This window comes from Equus quagga, chromosome 11 (assembly GCF_021613505.1).
Source record: "Equus quagga isolate Etosha38 chromosome 11, UCLA_HA_Equagga_1.0, whole genome shotgun sequence".
In the NCBI taxonomy this organism is placed as follows: domain Eukaryota; kingdom Metazoa; phylum Chordata; class Mammalia; order Perissodactyla; family Equidae; genus Equus; species Equus quagga.
The window spans coordinates 5267581-5287486 of record NC_060277.1 but is presented as its reverse complement, the minus strand read 5'-3'; the positions used below and the strand labels follow the sequence as shown (position 1 = coordinate 5287486).

General features: G+C 41.5%; 1 protein-coding gene and 1 pseudogene across 1 annotated transcript; both read right to left on the bottom strand.

The window, feature by feature from the left end:
* Positions 1-10092: 10092 nt before the first annotated feature.
* On the bottom strand, positions 10093-10685 carry LOC124246665 (trace amine-associated receptor 6-like; annotated as a pseudogene).
* Positions 10686-11157: 472 nt separating this feature from the next.
* On the bottom strand, positions 11158-12195 carry LOC124246664 (trace amine-associated receptor 6). Its single transcript, XM_046675079.1, has one exon. It carries the CDS (start codon positions 12193-12195, stop codon positions 11158-11160), a length of 1038 nt encoding a protein of 345 aa, XP_046531035.1.
* Positions 12196-19906: the final 7711 nt, after the last annotated feature.

Here is a 19906-nt window from a genome sequence, read left to right as displayed (position 1 = left end):
TTTTTAGCGGCCTTTCAAATATATCACACAAATCATCTACTTTTGCCACTTCCTTTCCTAGATCAACATACTGTTCTATTTTTATAAATGTTTGGAAACTTTTGTTATGAAGACACAGAGCTACTGCCCTCATTATTCTCTTCTGTGAATACGCTGGTTGTGTGGGGACTAGTCTGTGGCCTTTGCTTCAGTGAACATTTATTGAGTTCTTCTGGTATGCACTACATGTGATTTGGAACAGGATAAAACAATAAAGACCATATACACCTGATAATGTTTTATCTAAGTTACACAACACTCATTCTGTGCTAGGATTGCTTTACCTGAACGAGCTCACCTAACCTTCACAAGAACCCTGTGAGTGAGGGTACGTTATTATTACTTCTATTTTATAAATGAGGAACCTGAGGCATAAAGAAGTGAGTCACCTACCCAAGGCGGCACATTTGTTCAACAGCAGAACCAGCATTCACACCCAGAGAGTCAGAGAGGAAGTGAAGTAACCCCTGAGTATTCCTCCCTCACAAAGGGGCAGGTCGCCCAGCCACTGCGCTCAAGTTGTTAGAGCAACTTGGAGCACAAGATTTTTGTGCAAATTACTTTAAGGGAAAAATTCGATCATCACACTGAAAAACATATGCAAAGATCCTTGGGGAGAGGGAGACATTGAAGGGAGAAATTGATGGTTGTGATATAACATCTGATCTATAGTTTTCAATTGATCTATATTTCTTCATTATGAAAATAGTATTTTATTGTAAAAGCTTTTCCCCTGAGGCCGAATGGAGGGTCGTTTAGATAAACTGCATCTTAATTTCTAAGGCAGGCTTGGTCTGCACATCAAGGAAAACCAGGATCTGGCTGTTTGGTACGTCTTAACCACTGGGTTCCTTTGTGCCTCTTCTCCACAACAGGGCTGTGACATCACACACTTCATCCCAACCACATGTTGTGGGCTTGCAAATTTCCTTTAACTTTTTTCCACGGATTTCAAATATTATAATAGCAATATGATTGTGTTTGCAACTTTTGTGCCCCTTTAGTAGCTCCTGTTTTAACAATACCTTGTAAAGTTTCCCTTCATTTTTCCATGAATAAAAGTTTAAAACAGTAGAGGCTGTGAATGCACATCTGTGCAGCACCCACCGTCTCAGGAACCACTTTGTTCATTGTGTTTGTCACACTCCTCTCTGCTTTCTAATGATGTGTCATGCGTATTTGTTCCCCTCCCCAAATGTGTGTTCCTCAGAGGAAGGTCCTGTTCTTGTTCATTTTTGTACCTCCAACACAGTCCTTCCACTGTCCTTGGAACATAGCAGAGAGTCAATAAATACATGCTGAATAAATAAGTGCATATTTCCTCTAAATATAGAAATACTTTACAAATTGGATAAGAATGTGCACAGTCATGTAAAAGAAATGATCCTTTACGCATCATTCTTTATGTGTGAAAGTGGGTATCATCGTCTCAAAGTTGCAGTCACTGCACACGTTAATTTGTGGCTCATGAGACTAACCGTTCATGGAAATGAGTGTTAATGGAATGATACATTAGCCACATTCCCTTTGCCTTCTAATCATTAGGGTGTCATGATAGATTTTCAAAATACTAAAACTGAAAGGAATCTTTGAGATGATCTCATCTAAACCATCCCTTCTTAGATCCAGGCCACTGCCTAAGGAACCTGAGCAAGGCCAGATAGCCAGAGTCTTGTGAATTCACAGGAGGGGGCTGGCCACACTTCAGCCACGTCTGGTTGTCCACAGGCCCGGACTGGGCCCTGCTGGGAGAGCCCGGAGGTCCGCTCTCATCTGCTCTCCTTCTGGCAGGACAGTCTCTCCTTTCTGAGAATCGCCTCCACTCTGCTGCCTGAGATCTGGCTCGCCTGCTTCTAGCAACCCAGCACCATCTACTCCTTGCTCTATTTTATATTTATACAAATTTATATATATACATATTTATATTGTGTATGTATATATTATGGTAATTATAACATAGTATAATAAAAACCATTTGTTACAATATATTAATATAGTAATATAATTAATATAGTATATATAATATAGAGAAATATATATGTACATATTATATATACATTTTTCTTAGTTCTAAATAAGTTTTAAAGAACATTTTAGGTTATCAATTACAATTTTAATTTTAACTAGAATTATGGTTCCAAAAATTTCCCGTAACTTCAAAACCACGTCTTGCTGCCTTCTAGGATCTAGTGTGCTGATGAGAAGTTTGTTGCCAGTACGATCTTCATTCCTTTTTCTTAAACTAGTCCTTCCAGCCTCTGTTCCTAGGAGCTTTCAAGAATTTTTTGTACTTGTCTGTATTTAGTGCCTGCATTTTTTCATTTTCCCTCTTTGCACTTGGTAGATACTTTGAATTTGAAGTTTAGACTCTTTAGCCTGGAAGAACCTTTCTCTAGAATCATTTTTGTTATTTTCTTCCGCTCATCCTCTGATCGCTTTTCCTGGATTCAGAATTTCTCCCAGGCTCTATTGGAAAGACCAGTTGTTACCTCCCTGGCAACCTTTTACTGTGGGTATTTTGGGCTGTGTTTTTCTCTACTCTGGTTTTCAATCAGTTTGATCCTATCTGATTTTTGTCTTTCAGAAACTGAACAATTTTTATCTTCCAGATATGTTTTCTGGTGCAATTCACTGGGATTTCAGGAGTAAGGTAAGTAAACTGTGTGCTCAGTTATCTTGACATGGCGGATATTCAGATGGTAGGCACCAATTCAACCATTCCAACCGGGAAAATGTTGAAGTGCTCACATACTGGTTGATAAATACCTATTGCCCTGAGTCCCCATGCGACCCCTTGCCACCTTCCCCTGCGTCCTCCTCCCAAAACTCCAGGGCTCCTCCTGATCCAGCAACTGAAAGATCAACAAAGGGCCAAGGAGGGCCTCTCCAGGGCCTGCTCTGCCTCTCAGAATAGCATCCTTTCTGACTGGCCATCGCTCGTGTCTTGTCATACGGTTTTCAGTGTTTTGAAATATTGACCCTGAATATTGACCCAGAAACCAAGTGGTCACACTTGGAAGAGCACTTCATCAACAATAAATTTATTTTTGAACATGAAAGCTTAAGTAGGGTAAATGTAAGAATATTCAGAATTACTAAATGAGTGTTTAATGACTTATTATTTACTTTCTAAGAAATGAATGAGATCTCTCAAAATGTGTGGTAGGGTGGTGGGAAGTATTCTTCAAATTATTTAGGAAAAGCATGAAGGACTGGGACTCTAGTCATCAGATTTGTCCTTCCCTCTAGTCTGATTAGGAAGCGTGGCTCATAGAATATGTCACTAGATTTACCATTGATCTCCAAGTGCAGGCGCATGCTCTATAGATGCTCCCCTCTCCATCTTTAATAACACTCTGGGCAGATCTATTGCTTTCCACATAATTTCCAGTGTTCATAAGCCCATAAAAAGTTCTTTCTAATCAAGATTAAAACTTTAAAATCACATCCAGTTTAGCACTCTCATCTTTTCTGTCCTAGTCAGTGCACTCCAGGCCTAGATCTCAGGAACTGGAGGGGTGTAAATCTGCTTTTCCCTTCTTCCTTCTACTCTCCTTTTCTGGATGGAGCAGGAATGGAATAAGCAGAGTGATAATAATGAGACAAAAGTTGTTCTTATTCCTGGTAGTGTTTTAGTCCTGATGGGCAATGCCCTGAATGTGGCAGCCACCCAAATGTAGGCTCTGTGATGAGGTACATGTGTGACTCCTTTTGGGGGAAGCCTGTCCACTGTTGAGATCCCTGATGTGGGTGAGCCACTCCAGCTGACCTCTTCCAACTCCTCCTCAGAGTCTGTCCATGACGGGAAATATTATAGGCTTTTACTTCTGGTGTCCTGTTGTCCAGGGGACCACTCCATCAAAGAAGGTACTGACAAGGTGATTCAAGATTTATTTCCCCTTTAGATGTGCTTATTCCATGAAACATGACTGTGTTCATGTTGAGCAGAGGAAAGTAGAATTGGAGAGAGATGGCTGAGAGGAGAAATGGGCTGGCAGTGAGGGAAGCCCATACTGTCACCAATTAAAGTTTGCATGCAATGAGTTGCACGTATTTCAAAGATGCATGAGTTTCATGTGGGCTAGAGGACACATGGAGGCCAATCAGGCTCAGCGCTTCTTGGAGGTCTCCCATTTCAGGGTGCACCAAGCATTGTGACACATCCCACACGACTTGCGGAGGATGTTGGAAAGATCAAATCAGTACTGATCACAAGCATCAGGCACTTGAGGATGGGAATGCCTCCTGCAGGGAAGCCTGAAGAACGCAGATGTGCACCGCCTGAGACAGACATTACTATGAGGCTCATTACACAGAGGTCATGACCGCCAAACAAATGTTACAGAGAGACCAATATTGATACCAAATTATTGTGCTCATTTTACTCTACTTTCTCCCTCTCCCTCTAGGATAGAGCAAAAAAAGGAGGGTGAGATAAAGAATGAAGTGTCAGACATACCCTTCCCTTAAAGCCAAGTATTTTAGGTTCCGACCTGGCCAGCACTGAGAATAGCGAGGGCAGGGATAGTCAATTAGACACATTAGAAGAAGACTGAGGTTTTAAACTGGATCAAAATTCAATAGTTAACACTCAGAGTGACTCAACAGCTGTAAGGTCTACCTGAGATCTAGTGTAGGAATGAATAAGGAGGCTTTGCTACGGCACATTTAGAGGCTGTGATTGGAGGAAAATTAATTTTGTTTTGTTTCCTCTATCGCTCAAAGTATTCCATGAGGGTAACACATACTTCTGGGAAATACTTATTCATCACAAATGAGTTATGTAAAGGATCGAGCTGATAACTAACTCAGTTATACACTAACTTGAAGAGTAACTTGAACTGTTATTAGATGTATAATTAATATATTGATTGTGTGTTACCAATGCCAATCGTTGTTCGTTTATGGTTGGACATTTTGACCCTGCTCTGTGTTGGTTACCTCCAGCCTCCAATCCAAGGAGACAAAAGGACAAAACATTTCTCTCCCCTTTCTCTCATTAACAAACTTCTGTGTTTGGGCACTGGAAAGACCTCAGAGAATCATTAACACATCTTTCTCCCAGGTCCAAGATAGTGAAGAATGTCTCACACTCTCAGTCATTGGGGAGATATTTTTTTTAATGAACTTTTATATTAGGAACGTCTGAGTAGATCAGAACCTGGAAACGGATTGTCAGATATGAGACTGAAAACTGTAGATGATGCAAGACAACGAAAGTTTGCCTCCAGATCCTGTCCTTGGTGTTAGAGTCCTAACCCCCTGAGAAACGGGATTGCTGCCTAATCTTGACCTTTATCTGATGCAAGTGCGTTTACTCAGCATGGTCTAATGAGCGCAACAGGAAGATCACGCACGTGCAGGAATTTTAGAGGCCGTAGGAGGAGCCTCTGATTTACACAACATCTCAGCATGGGGCTGGCTGCTCTCCATAGACCTATCCGCAATATGAAAGCATAAAATAACCTAGAATCTGCTAATAACTTTCAATTATGTAGTTAAAAAAAAAGTGGAAGTGGAGGACAAGCCTTATCTTTCATCGTAGACATTTCATGTCGGTTTCCCTGGGTGGTTGATTTCTCGGACATCTGCTTCCATCGGATCACGTCAGGGCTATTATCACTCAGTATTACGTCACTGGCCCTAATGCTCAGAGTTGACCAACGCTGCCCTGGCTTGTTTTGAGGGATGTAATAAAAGGCTTACCTGCTGAAAATACCACCTTTGCTATTAAATACTAATGGGTCAGGTCAGTGGTGCCTAGAAACTTGGGTTTCAGAAATAATAAAATTGGTTAAAACAATTTGGGGAACCCACAGACAATTGCCAAATTTTAACTTTGCCAACTAGGGACATGACAAAGAGCAGCAACAGCAGCATGACAACTTTAGGTACTTAGCCATAATTTCATAAAAGAAAGGTACATTTTAATATCAAAACTTAAGGAAGAATGTAATCTAAGATAAGGGACAGTAACATAAATTGAATAAACTTTAAATTCTGAGATACGTGTGTCATTGTTCTTAGTTTTCTCTTTGTCCCCGACCAATGAGAACTTTGCCCAGTCCAGCACCGATTCCCAGACTGCACTTCCACACAACTGGGTTAAGATCCAAGACAACACCAAAATGCATAAATATTGAGAAATAACTTTAGAAACATGCTTCCTTCTGCATAGGTTCCTTGCACCTTCTGGACTCCTGGCCTTCACCTGAGAACTCTGCCTTCCAGCAGGCAGATGAGGGGGTGGGCCTCCTCCTGTGCCTCCTTGTCGTGTTAGAGCATCTCCCTTCCTCCTCCCTAAAACCCCCAGTGCCATCAGACTATGCCACCTCTGCCCCTCTTCAGGACTGCCAATCACTGACCCAGGGTCCTCCCTCCTTCTTCACCTTAACTCGAATACCCAGCACTCTGCCGCTGTCTCCAGTTCTACTCTCAATAGACACAAAACGTCAAACATAACACTTGCTATAAAATGTGCTTTAGAAATGTCACCCCAATAGTCACCATAACAACCCCATGAAGAGGTGGTACTGTTATCCCCACTTCACAGCTGAGAATACTGAGGCTCAGGATAAGAAGTTGGGCAGAGCTGGGTTCAAACCTAGGCAGACTGGGTCCAGAGTCCATGTTCTTGCCCCTGTGCCGAGCTGCCTCTAGGGTCCTGGAAATCCTCTCCTTCAAGGTCATCAGCTCCCCCAACCTCAGTCTCTCACTCATGCGGTCATAACCAGGACTTGTAATTCACAGGCCACAACCTCTTCTCTGAAACCCTTGGGACTTCCAGAAATCACCGTATTTTTATTTGGAAGGCACATCCATTAGCTATTTTGAATGTAGCAGTGAAGTAGGAGAAGCACTTGTAGTCGACACATTACTGTCTCTGCACCAGAGCAGGGCTACTCAGACAGAGAGGCAGAAAGGAACACCGGAAAGGACCTCATCTCAGAGTTTGTCACCAAATCAGTTAGGCACTGACTGCCAACGTTACAGCTTTTGGAATTTCAGCATTTGGACTGTGCGAAAGCTTGAAAGCCCTCCTCTGTGTGGTCACCGACTCCTGCCTCTCAGGCTCACGTGCTCTGAAGAGCCAGCTACAGGTCACTGTTCACCTGCACCTGCTGGAGGGCCTCACTCACCTCCCCACCTGCTTAAACACCCCACCCATCATTCCAGTCACTCCTTAGAAGTGAAGCTGAGGGGCCGGTCTGGTGGCGCAGTGGTTAAGTTCGCACGTTCCAATTCGGCCGCCCGGGGTTCCCCTGTTCGGATCCTGGGTACGGACGTGGCACCACTTGGCACACCATGCTGTGGGAGGCGTCCCACATATAAAGCAGAGGAAGATGGGCACAGACGTTAGCTCAGGGTCAGTCTTCCTCAGCAAAAAGTGGAGAATTGGCGGTAGTTAGCTCAGGGCTAATCTTCCTCAAAACAAAAAAAAAGTGAAGTTGAACTTGGAAGAAAAGATCATCCACTTGCTCCTATTATTTGCATTAATGATTCTTACATTATATCTGTCTGTCATCTATCCAGATTATACTATGTTATTGGTTACCATATAGTAACCCAGTGCTAACTCTGTGTTAGCTCCTTTTCCTACCTTACCCTCACTTGTACAGCCCTCTGTTGTGGGTACCATCACGCCCCTCTTAGAGATGAGTGATCTGAAGCTGGGGGATGTTAGGCGAGTTGTCCAAGATCACATGACCAGGGTTTGTCTTCAGTACTTTCTGGTTCACCCCTGAGCGGTGGTTCTCTAGGGACACCGCCTTCCTGTCTCAGAAGATGGGCTGTTCCTACAGCTTGTCCCCGACACATCTACTGTTGCTGTTTACCACTTTCAAGAAATGCTATAAAGAATAGAAATAAAACACAAATGGAATGCAGACTCAGCAGCTTCCACAGCTCCTGAATACAGCACATAATTAAGATTAGAGAGGAATAATTGGAGAATGTTAAAGACCTGCTGCAAAAAGTTATCACAAATACTTTAAGATATAATTCCTAAGATACTTCCATCACTTTAAGATGTAGTCACTAAAACATACCAATGCAGGTGCAATTTAGTTTCATTAGGTAAGAGAAAATATACCAGAGATATATGCTCAAAAGATAATATCCTAAAACAAAACAATGATATACACAGGCATGCCTAATTCAATGCTCAGATAAGAACAGAGACATGTACTGGTAATATCAATTTTAATATGTTTATTTCATCCCAAACATCATGATGGTAAATGACAAAGTAAATCCCGCTATGCACACACACTGTGCATTGCACATAAGGTTAGACTTTGTAAAAGCATGTAGAAGTATATGCCTACGTGGGGGCCATTGACATATGCTGTTTTATAATCTGGGTCAGGGTTTTTTGGGTTTTTTTGTGTTTAGTCAAAAGATGCATTATGGTTTTTTTTCCATGTCAATTTATATAGAACTTGTTAGCACTTTTTAATGTCTTCGCTACATTCCATGACATAGTTGGAGCACAATTTATTTAATTTATCCCATATTGATCTACGTATTTCAAGTTCATAATTAAGAGTTCTACACTGAATGTCCTAGTCGTGTTTGCTTCCTTGTCTGATTCTTTTTTTAGGATTACTTGCTAGAAATGGAACTATAGAGTCAAGTGACATGTATGATTTAAATTTATGTAAATATTTTAATTCACCTCAGAAAGGAGAGACTGAATCATGTTTTCCTGAGATGCACATGATTGTGCTCACCTCTTGTTGATTTCCCACACGCTAATTAACATTGGGTCTTATTGGTGCTTCTGATATTTGCTCAGCTGATGTATGAAACCCTACTGCATTCTTATTAGCATTTTTTTATTATTTATACATTTGGCATTTTAACGTATTTATTAGCCATTTATATTTCCCTCTGTACGATTGCCTGTTTATTTGTTTAGTGGAATGTTCATCTCTGTCTTACTGTTTTGTAAAAAGCATTTATATTTTTAAAGATATTAATTCTCTCTTCATTGTGTATGCTGCCAATAGTTTTTCTAAGTTTGTCTTTTTTTTCCTTAACATGGCTTTTGTGTGTGTGTGTGTGTGTGTGTGTGTGTGAGGAAGATTGTCCCTGAGCTAAGACCTGTGCCAGTCTTCCTCTTTTTGTATGTGAGACACTGCCACAGCATGGCTTGATGAGCAGTGCATCGGTCTGTGCTCAGGATCTGAACCCATGAACCTGGGCCAACAAAGCAGAGCCCGTGAACTAAACAACTATACCACTGGGGGGTCCCAGCTGTGTTTTATCTCAAAGTTTAAAGAATTTAAATGGAATGTATGAATTTATATGAGTTTTCTGGTATAATTCCACCAATGAAAAATTATAAAAGCTATATTTTCTCTAATTTTTTAACATCTGTAAGAAATCAGTTTTGATTTTGTGAAATACATGAAGCAGGATGCTTAACGATATTTTCCCAAAAGTCATTTGCCTCATCAACATTTCTTGCATAATCCATCCTTCTCCCATAGCTCACAGTACATTGTTATTTTTAACCATGTACAATGTATAAGCTCTGGATAGTGTTTACACAAAACAAATGACAGAAAATTTCCTCCACCAAGACGAGAGGGAAAAACAACACATGAAATGAGGGAACAGCCACAGGAAAGGACAATCACTACTGCGGAAATTGTACCACCTGCTCACGGTTATTCCCACATTTACAAGATCTCCCCAATTATATAATGGGAGTCCTGCCCAGAGGCTGGAAAGCTGCTGGATGAGGCTCAGAGAGCTCTCAGAACCCAGAAAGACAGGACCCCAGGAAACCAGCTGCTGACATGACAGCAAAGTTAACTGAGTCCAGAGAGAGACGGGGACACAGACCTTCTCAGGGAACAGGGAACAGGAGCCTCTGACAGGGACAGAAAGGGACCTGGAAAGGAGGCCTGGAACAGGAAAATAACAACTGACAGAGCAGGGGACAGCCCAGATTTGAGGAAATTAGAAATATGAACCTTGTGTCTACCATTATTTAGACCAGGAAATTCCTGGTATGTCACCAAATACCTCAATTTGAAATTAGGCCTATTTAGAAAATAAAGTTATGGTTAATAAACTGTCTTTTAATACTTGGCCAGTTATGAGTTTTATTGCTCTCCTAAAATAAAGCATAAATCAAAGGATTTACAGCAGAATTATAAGAATTGAGCCAGCAAAATATTTCATAAACATATGAAGGTGTTATAAAACCCAAAAAGGAATCAAATGAGTGAATCAGTCACATACTGTAACCATGAGATCAAAACGCTACCACCATGATGCCAGGGTTTTAGCTGCTCTTCTCTCTCTCTTTGTCACACTGGTCTTGGAAGTTCCCAATAATGATTCTATTGTCTATGAATAGTTTCAATCTTTTTAGCCTGTTTTTTAACCAGAAGGAAAATATTAATGTACAGAATCATCTTAAGAAAGCTACGTGGAAAATAGAAAGTCTATCAATGTCCAAAATTCATTTATAACCAACTGACAACCACCTACACAGCTGAGGGAATTCACTCATTCCTCTTCCCATTGTCATGGGCACCCGTGTAGAACAGGGCACCACTGTACACAAGGGGTAGGATCCAGGAGACGCTGGAGCAAATTCCTGATGCAGACACTGGACAGACAGTACGCATTATAGATTTCGTTGCTACCCAAAAGTTCTCCTTGGGAAGACCAGCAAAGCAAAAAGAAGCAACACCCCAGTGAAAGCCAATCACAGAGGCATTTTTGACAAGTTGGGAGTGAATGGAAAATGTTGTAAGGAAGAGGAAAACAATCAAAGAAAACAAAGATGTTTTCAGGTTACAAAGGGAAGAGTCAATGGAGCAGAAGGGAAAAGGGAGGGAGGGGAGTGTCTGCAGGGAGCGGGGTACGCTGAGCTCCGCAGCAGTTAACAAACGGGGATTTAACGTTGATTAGTCAAATAAATGTCTTTGGAGAAGTGACGGGGAAAGGCATATCCTAACAAGACTGGAAAACATTGATTCATCCTGTTAAACTTAAAGAGCAATTTGTTTTCTCTCTATTAGTTTTCTTATTTGACTTTTAAAAACTCATTTCATTTAGAAAATGTAAAAATATCTTCAGCTTCCTCGGTACAATAGCTCATCTTTGGTCAGAGAACAGATTCATGCTTGCAGAACTGTCCTGGAAAACCTGACCACTCACAATCACTTTGATGGCTTTCCTAAACCAAGGATAAAATAAAGCATAAATCAGAGGGTTCACAGCTGAGTTATAATAGGCCCCCCAACAGCAAATCTCATAAATATAGGCAGGGGTTATGAAGCCCATGAAGGCATCGATTAATGAGTCAATACTATACGGTAACCATGAAATCGTGAATGCCACCACCGTGACACCCAGCGTTTTAGCTGCTTTTCTCTCTCTCTTGGCCACTCTGGATTTATAACTATCTGACGATGATTCCGTTTTGCCACCAGTACTTTCGATCTTTTTAGCCTGCTGTCTAGCCACCAGAAAAATATTACTATAGAGAATTATCATAACAAGCGTAGGTATAAAGAAGGAGAGAAAATCTATCAACACCCAGTTTTGATTTACAACTGTCTGACAGCCTCCTACACAGTTGACGGCACTGGATAATTCCTCCAGCCCATCGTCATAGGCACCTGTGTAGAACACAGCACCGCTGTAGACAAGGGGCAGGATCCAGGAGATGCTGACGCACATCCCTGACACAGACACCGTGAACTTGGTGGGATAGACCAGAGGGTCAGTGACAGCAATGTACCTGTCGATGGAGATGCAGCACAAGTGGAAGAGAGAAGAGTAACAAAAAGCCACATCACAGCACGTGTGGAAAGTGCAGAAGCTTCGCCCAAAGTACCAGCAGCTCTCCACGGACCTGACCATGCTGAAGGGCATCACAGTGACCCCCACCAGAAAGTCAGCGCAAGCGAGAGAGGCAATGAGAAAGTTGGTTGGAGAGTGCAGCTGCTTGAAGTGAAGGATGGAAATCATCACCAGAAGGTTTCCCAACACAGCCAGCACAGCGCCCAAGACGAAGACGCCGTACAGAAGGATCCGGGGCCCGGGCGAGTAGGGAGTTTTCACACAGGATCCAGTCACGTTCTCATAGCAGAGCTGCTCCACTGCAGCGGGGGACCAGTGGTCACTCATGATGCTGCTGTTGACATGTGGAGAACTCTTTCCTTCTTGATTATTATAAAGAACATAGGATTCTAATTTTCTACATTCCTGGGGGAAAAAACATACGTACCCCAGGATACCTGAGGAAATTATCAGATATTATTTCTAATTGTTTTTCAATTTTAGATTTTTATTATAAATCTCAAGTTTTTCTATAACAAAATAAAATCGAACAAAAATTAAATTATACAAGATTACTGGATGTTAATTTCAAGTAATTAATTCATGATTGCCTTAATTTGGTAAAATTTCCTTTTAGTCGTAGACATAAATTTTTCTTTTTTACCTCCAGAGTTCTTCTTTGCAACAGGCACTGATGTGGGAAGGAATTACACAGTTGAAGGATCACCTCCTGTTAGCTTTATCTCTATGTCGTCTGACCTGCGTTACTGCCTATAGCATGCACTCCTTCCAGATAAATATTTGCCATCGATGGGAAAATCCCCAGATGGAATCCCTGTAGTTCAAGGTGTGAACTTGGAAGATTATTTTCAATAGTGATTATTAAGAAAGTTATTCTACAAAACATGTCTTTATATGACATTAGCTGAGCCATTATCTTTTTTGGGGCCAATGAGTTCTCTTTTCTTAGTGTGCAGACTTGAAGTTTTCCCCTTTTTTCAATCCACCTTACTGGATTTTGGTTACAGAGATACAATTAGGTACAAGCATTGAGAGTCAATACTTGGTTTTTCTCTCCTGTTAAGAATCATTTTTGCATCTGCACTGGCCACCAACAAGCAGAAATGTAAGCACACATTGAGGACAACTTGAGATTGAGGAATTACATTACACAAAAGAGTTGAAAAACAGCATGGTATGCAGACACACCAGCGTGTCTGAGGTACCACCACTGTCAGTGCTGGAGGAAGCAGATCCATTCTCCTTTCCAGACCTTGTTGCTCAAAGCACATCTGCCAGCTCTCTCCATCCACATGAGAAAAGGACAGTGACCCCTCTGACTGTACCTTTGTGGTTCCAGGTGATAGAACTTTCTGTTCCCAATGCTAAAAGAAGTCAAATAAGAAATGTTGAGCAGAAAACTGGAAACTGGGAACACATTTTTTGGTAATTTCCCATCTCTGGAATGTTGGCACACTGCAGAGCAAGGGAAAGCATTACCCAGCTTCCTCAAAGAAGGGCTCAAGACTCTTGCCACTGCAGGGCCGGGAGCTTATTGATATTCGTGAACTCACTTTTCAAGTTATAAAGTGCCATAGGTATTATTACTAATCCATCTGGCCATCTGATTCCTAATCAAGAAAGTTAACACTCTTTTTTTTTTTAATTTTTATTTTTGGATGTACATCATATTTCAAATTCTGGATACATTACATCGTGTTCACCACCCGAACACTAATTATAGTGCATCCCCTCACATGTGACCCTAGTCACCCCTTTTGCCCTCCCCCCTCCCCTCTTCCCCAATGGTAACCACCCGTCCAATCTCCAATGCTATGTGGTTTTTTTTTTTTTTGTCGTTTTTATCTTCTACTTATGAGTGAGATCATATGGTATTTGACTTTCTCCCTCTGACTTATTTCACTCAGCATAATACCCTCAAGGTCCATCCATGTTGTCACAAATGGCTGGATTTCGTCGTTTCTTATGGCTGAGTAGTATTCCATCGTGTATAAATACCACATCTTCTTTATCCATTCGTCCCTTGATGGGCACCTAGGTTGCTTCCAAGTCTTGGCTATTGTGTATAATGCCGCAATGAACATAGGGGTGCAAGTATCTTTATGCCTTTGTGTTTTCAAGTTCTTTGGATAAATACCCAGCAGTGGAATAGCTGGATCATATGGTAGATCTATCCTTAATTTTCTGAGGATACTCCATACTGCTTTCCATAGTGGCTGCACCAGTTTGCACTCCCACCAGCAGTATACGAGGGTTCCCACCTCTCCACATCCTCTCCAACATTTGTTGTTTCCTGTCTTGTTAATTATAGCCATTCTGACCAGAGTGAGATGATACCTCATTGTAGTTTTGATTTGCATTTCCCTGATAGCTAATGATGTTGAGCATCTTTTCATGTGCCTGTTGGCCATCTGTATTTCTTCTTTGGAGAAATCTCTGTTCAGATCTTTTGCCCATTTTCTAATTGGATTGTTGGGTTTTTTTGTTGTTGAGCTGTATGAGTTCTTATCTGATATGTGGTTTGCAAATATCTTCTCCCAATTGTTAGGTTGTCTTTTCGTTTTGTTGATGGTTTCCTTTGTTGTGCAGAAACTTTTTAGTTTGATGTAGTCCCATTTGTTCATTTTTTCTTTTGTTTCCCTTGCCCGATCAGACATGGGACTTGAAAATATGCTGCTCAGACCAATGTCATAGAGCGTACTGCCTATGTTTTCTTCTAGAAGTCTCATGGTTTCGGGTCTTACATTCAAGTCTTTAATCCATTTTGAGTTGATTTTTGTGCATGGTGTAAGGGAATGGTCTACTAAGAAAGTTAACACTCTTAACCCAATGATCTTTCAGATTATTCCTAATATTTTCTGAGAGTCTGATTTTGTAGAATAATGTCAATTGCTCACCCAGGCAAAGGTTGAGGCCTGGCTTTCTCAACGTCATCATTATTGGCATCTGAGTTCAGATAACTCTTTGATGTGGGGATCTGTCCTGTACATTGAAGGGTGTTTTAACCACACCCCTGCTACTAGATGCCAGTAGATTCCAGTAAAATCCCCCCAATGTAAAAACCAAAGTGTCTCCAGACATTGCCAAATGTCCTCTGAGGGGCAAAGGTCTTCAATGGCCTGTCTCAGTGAAAACCATTGTTCCTGGCAATAAAAGAGTATCACATGATACAGCCGTTTTGGGGAAAGAAATAACTTTATATCTCCCTCCATTTTTCTGAGATATATTCATTAATTCATCCATTCAATACGTTTTTATTGAATGCCAGGAGCTGGCTACATAGTAATGAACAAAACAATGTGATGTCTTTCCTCATGAAGCCTGCGGTCTCAAGAGGGAAAGAAACCTTAACAAGTAAACAGAGACATGGATCTATGAATACAAATTGTGAGAAGGACGATAAAGGTGAGTGACAATAGCCAGTGATGACGCAGTAAGCTCCGAGAGAGGCAAGTGTAGACAGAGTGGTTCCTACAAATGGGGTAATGCAAAAATGCTGTTTCAATATTTGAAGAATTTTCAGGTAATATACACTAGGAAGAAGGAAATAGAAAAGGAGTGGAACAATAGATGGGGTGTTCAGACCTTTCCTAGCAGAGGGAAATTTAACTCAGTAGAAATAGTGTACCCCCAAAAGAGAGAGAGAGATGAGAGCCTTGCTGTGGTCTGGAAGTGGCGGGATGGGGGGAGGCCTGGAGCTTGTTCCAGGAAGAACATGGACAGAACCCTCCACCTCCATAAATTAGTTTATAAACAAAGAGCTCGATATCTTCCAGTTTCTACCAGCTGTAACGTTCAGTTATTCTGTCTGAGCTAATTCTCAGGATATTCAGTCAGGATACATATTGTTTCTCCTTTTCACCTGTCCCCCACAACTTTCAGGGCCCCATTTGTGACAAGTGTAGAAAGTGCAACTGAAATCAACAGAATCGAAACAAGCTGAGAGTGATGAGCTTTGAGCCTTGGCTTGAGATAGGACAATCATTAAGGAAGGAGTCTAGGGTGCCCAGCCCCACCCCTACAGCAACATGAGATGGACCCAACAATCCAAAATGGAACCAAGAGACCAGAGGGCCTCCCCAATTGCTTCAAGTAATTAGACTGCATCCTCAGGAAAAAAAATCAGCCATCTAATCAATGCTTTGTGACCTGTCAGACTGAGGAGCTGATGTATTAATCAGAAAGAGTTTAATTAATTAGAGGTAGAGAAAGAAACAGCCACTAATAAGAATTTGTTTGCACAACTAAGGATTCAGCTACTCAGACCCAACAAAAAAATAGACACAATGAAGCAAAATATTTCATAGAAAAGTAGGAAATAGGAAGGGAATTGAAAATAAGATGTACCTAGTAGTTTCAAAGACTAATCCCAATGGAGGAATGAGAAGGAGAAATAAAACTCCTAACTACAGCATTGTAAAAAGGCTGCCCCTCAGCCCTGAGGGCAAGAGATTCCGTGCTCATGGATTGGAAGAAAAAACATAGTGAAAATGACCATACTTCCTAAAGCAATCTACAGATCCAGTGCAATCCCAATCAGAATCCCAATGACATTCTTCATGGAAATAGAACAAAGAATCCTAAAGTTCATATGGGGCAACAACATATCCTGAATAGCTAAAGCAATCCTGAGAAAAAGAACAAGTTGGAGGCATCACAATTGCTGACTTCAAAATATACTGCAAAGCTACAGTAATCAAAACAGTATGGTACTGGCACAACAACAGACACACAGAAAGTCAAACAGAATTGAAAGCCCAGAAATATTACCACACATCTACGGACAGCTAATGTTCGACAAAGGAACCAAGAGCATACAATGAAGAAAGGAAAGTCTTGTCAATAAATGGTACTGGGAAAACTAGACAGTCAAATGCAGAAGAGTGAAAGTAGACCATTATCTTTCACTATACACAAAAATTAACTCAAAATCTATTAAAGAACTAAAGCTAAGATGTGAAACCATGCAACTGCTTGAAGAAGATATAGGCAGTGCACTCTTTGACTTTGTTCTTAGAAGGATCTTTTCGAATACCATGTCTACTCTAAGAGAAACAAAAGAAAAAAATAAACAAATGGAACTTCATCAGATACTGGCCTTGGATTTAGGGCCCATCCAGGCAACAGAGGGTAATCTTCTCAAGAACCTCAACTTAATTATATCTGTAAAGATTCTCTTCCCAAAGAAGGTCTCGGTCTAGGGGTTAGGAGGTGGACGTATCTTTCTTTTGCTGGGGGGGTGGGGGAATGGGGTGAGGAGAGGAGAGTTACCATTGAGCCTAATAGAGAGAGGAACGTGAGCTCCTTTGTGAAGATCAGCAGGTGGTCACCAAGACCAGAGTTTGCATCATCAGTTTTTGGGCACAGAAATTCAATTCTGTATCCCAAATGCACTGGCTAAGCACTGAGTGTCATAATAACCTTATCTATTTACTGCCATGTTTGTTTAATAATTTGCCACATTCAGGCTACTTAATTATAAATCACCTAGGTTAGAAATTTATTCACCTACTTCACTGCTATATTCAAAATAGCTAATGGAGGTGCCTTTCTAAATAAAAACATTCTGATTTTTGGAAGTCCCAAGGATTTCAGAGAAGAGGTTGTGGCCTGTAAATTACAAGTCCTGGTTATGACTACGTGAGAGAGACTGAGGGGGGCAGAGGTGATAAGCATGAAGGAGAGGATTTCCAGGAACCGAGAGGCAGCTCGGCACAGGGGCAAGAGCATGGACTCTGGACCCCGTCTGCCTAGGTGTGAACCCACCTCTGCCCAATCTCTTATCCTGAGGCCTCAGTATTCTCAGCCATGAAGTCAGGATAACAATAGTTCCTTGTTCATGGGGTTGTTATGATGACTACTGGAGTTAATATTTCTAAAGCACATTTTATAGCAAGTGCTATGTTTTGCATTTTGTGTATATTGAGAGTAGAACTGGAGACAGTGGCAGAGTGCTGGGTATTCAAGTTAAAGTGAAGGGGGAGGGAGGACCCCGGGTCAGTGATTGGCAGTCCTGAAGAGGGGCAGAGGTGGTACAACCTGATGGCACTGGGGGTTTTAGGGAAGATGGAGGGAGATGCCCTAACACGACAAGGAGGCACAGGAGGAGGCCCACCTTCTCATCTGCCTGCTGGAAGGCAGAGTTCTCAGGTGAAGGCCAGGATTCCAGGTGTGGAACCTACACAGAAGGAAACATGTTTCTAAAGTCATTTCTCAGTGTTTATGCACTTTGGTGTTGTCTTGGATCCTAACCCAGTTGTGTCCAAGTGCCAGTCTAGGAATCGGTGCTGGACTGGGCGAAGTTCTCATGGATCAGAGGAAAATGAAAGAAATAAGCACAGTGGGACAAACGTCTCATGATGGGAAGGTTATTCAATTTACAGGACTGTCCTTTATGTTTTAATGATGTCTTTGCTATACATTTGATATTAAAATGTACTTTGCTTTTATGAAATTATGGCAAAGTACCTAAAGTTGTCATGCTGCTGTTGCTGCTCTTTATCATGTACCTAGTTGGCAAAGTTAATAGTTAGTAATTATCTGTTGTTTTCCCAAGTTGTTTTAACCAATTTTATTATTTCTGAAACCCAAGTTCCTAGGACCCACTGTGGTAACCCACCAGTATTTTAATCACAAAGATGGTATTTTAGCAGCTAAGCCCTTATTAAACCCCTCGAAACAAACAGGGCAGCATCTGGTCAACTCCAAGCATTAAGCACAGTGACGTAATACTGAGTGATAATAGCCCTGACGTGATCCGATGCAAGCAGACGTCCAAGAAATCAACCACACGGAGAAAGAGACATGAAATGTCTATGAAGAAAAAAAAAGGGTTGTCCTGCACTTTTCCACTTTCTTTTTTTGCTACATCATTGAAAGCTATTAGCAGAATCTAGGTCATTTTGAACTTTCATATTGGGGGATGGGCTATGGAGAGCAGCCAGCCCCATGCTGAGATGCTGTGTAAATCGGAGGCTCCTCCTAAGGACTCTAAACTTCCTGCATGTGCGTGATCTTCCTGTTGTGCTCATTAGACCATGCTGAGTAAACGCACCTGTATCAGATAAAGGTGAAGATTAGGCAGCAATCCTGTTTCTCAGGGGTTAGGGCTCTAACACCTAGGGCAGGATCTGGAGGCAAACTTTGACTGTCTTGCATCATCTAAAGTTTTCAGTCTCATGTCCACACTTGACAATCAGTTTACAGGTTCTGATCTTCACAGATATTCCTAAAATAAAAGTTAATTAAACAAACCATGTCCCCAGTGACTGAGAGTGTGAGACATTCTTCACTATGTTGGAGTTGGGAGAAAGATGTGTTAATGATTCTCTGAGGTCTCTCCACTGCCCAAACTCAGAAGTTTGTTAATGAGAGAAAGGGGAGAGAAATGTTTTGTACTCTTGTCTTCCTGGATTAGAGGCTAAAGGTAAAGAACACAAAGCAGGGTCAAAGTGCTCAACTGTCACTGAACGGTGGTTGGCTGATAACACACTATCAATATACCTAGTTAGCAGTATAAGCAATTCAAGATATTGCATAACTGTATGCTGCCCGCAGCCACAAAGGGCAAGGAGTGACAAGTAACTTCAAGGCTACTTGGTTATTTAAGCAATCAAAGTTTATTGATAAGGGGAAACAGAATGAGGAGCAATGATAAAGGGGAACAAGAAATTGGTACTTACAACACCCACACCACAATCAGCCGGGGAAGTCCCAATAGTTTGTACAGCGGGTGGGAGTGCCGATTATCCAGGTCTGAGGCAAAGCATCCTTTCCTCAGCGAGACTCCCAATTGTTCTATGCTTGTGACTCCCTTTTATCCTAAGGTTTCTCTAGGTTCTGACTCAGGGTTTCTGAATTTGGATACTTTGAGTTATTTCTTCTTGTTCCCATGGATGGGGTGCTTCTATCTTTTTTTGTTCCCATGGATGGGATGTTTCTAAAGTCCAGTCAGGTGCCCATCAGGGTGGCCAACCCAGACAAGGAACATGACGCAGGACATCTTCTTTGTAACTTGTGCCTTAGAGTCAGGGCCAAA

Coding starts and splice junctions, on each gene's coding strand:
- LOC124246664 (XM_046675079.1), bottom strand. CDS start 12,195: ATGAGTGACCACTGGTCCCCCGCTGCAGTGGAGCAGCTCTGCTATGAG.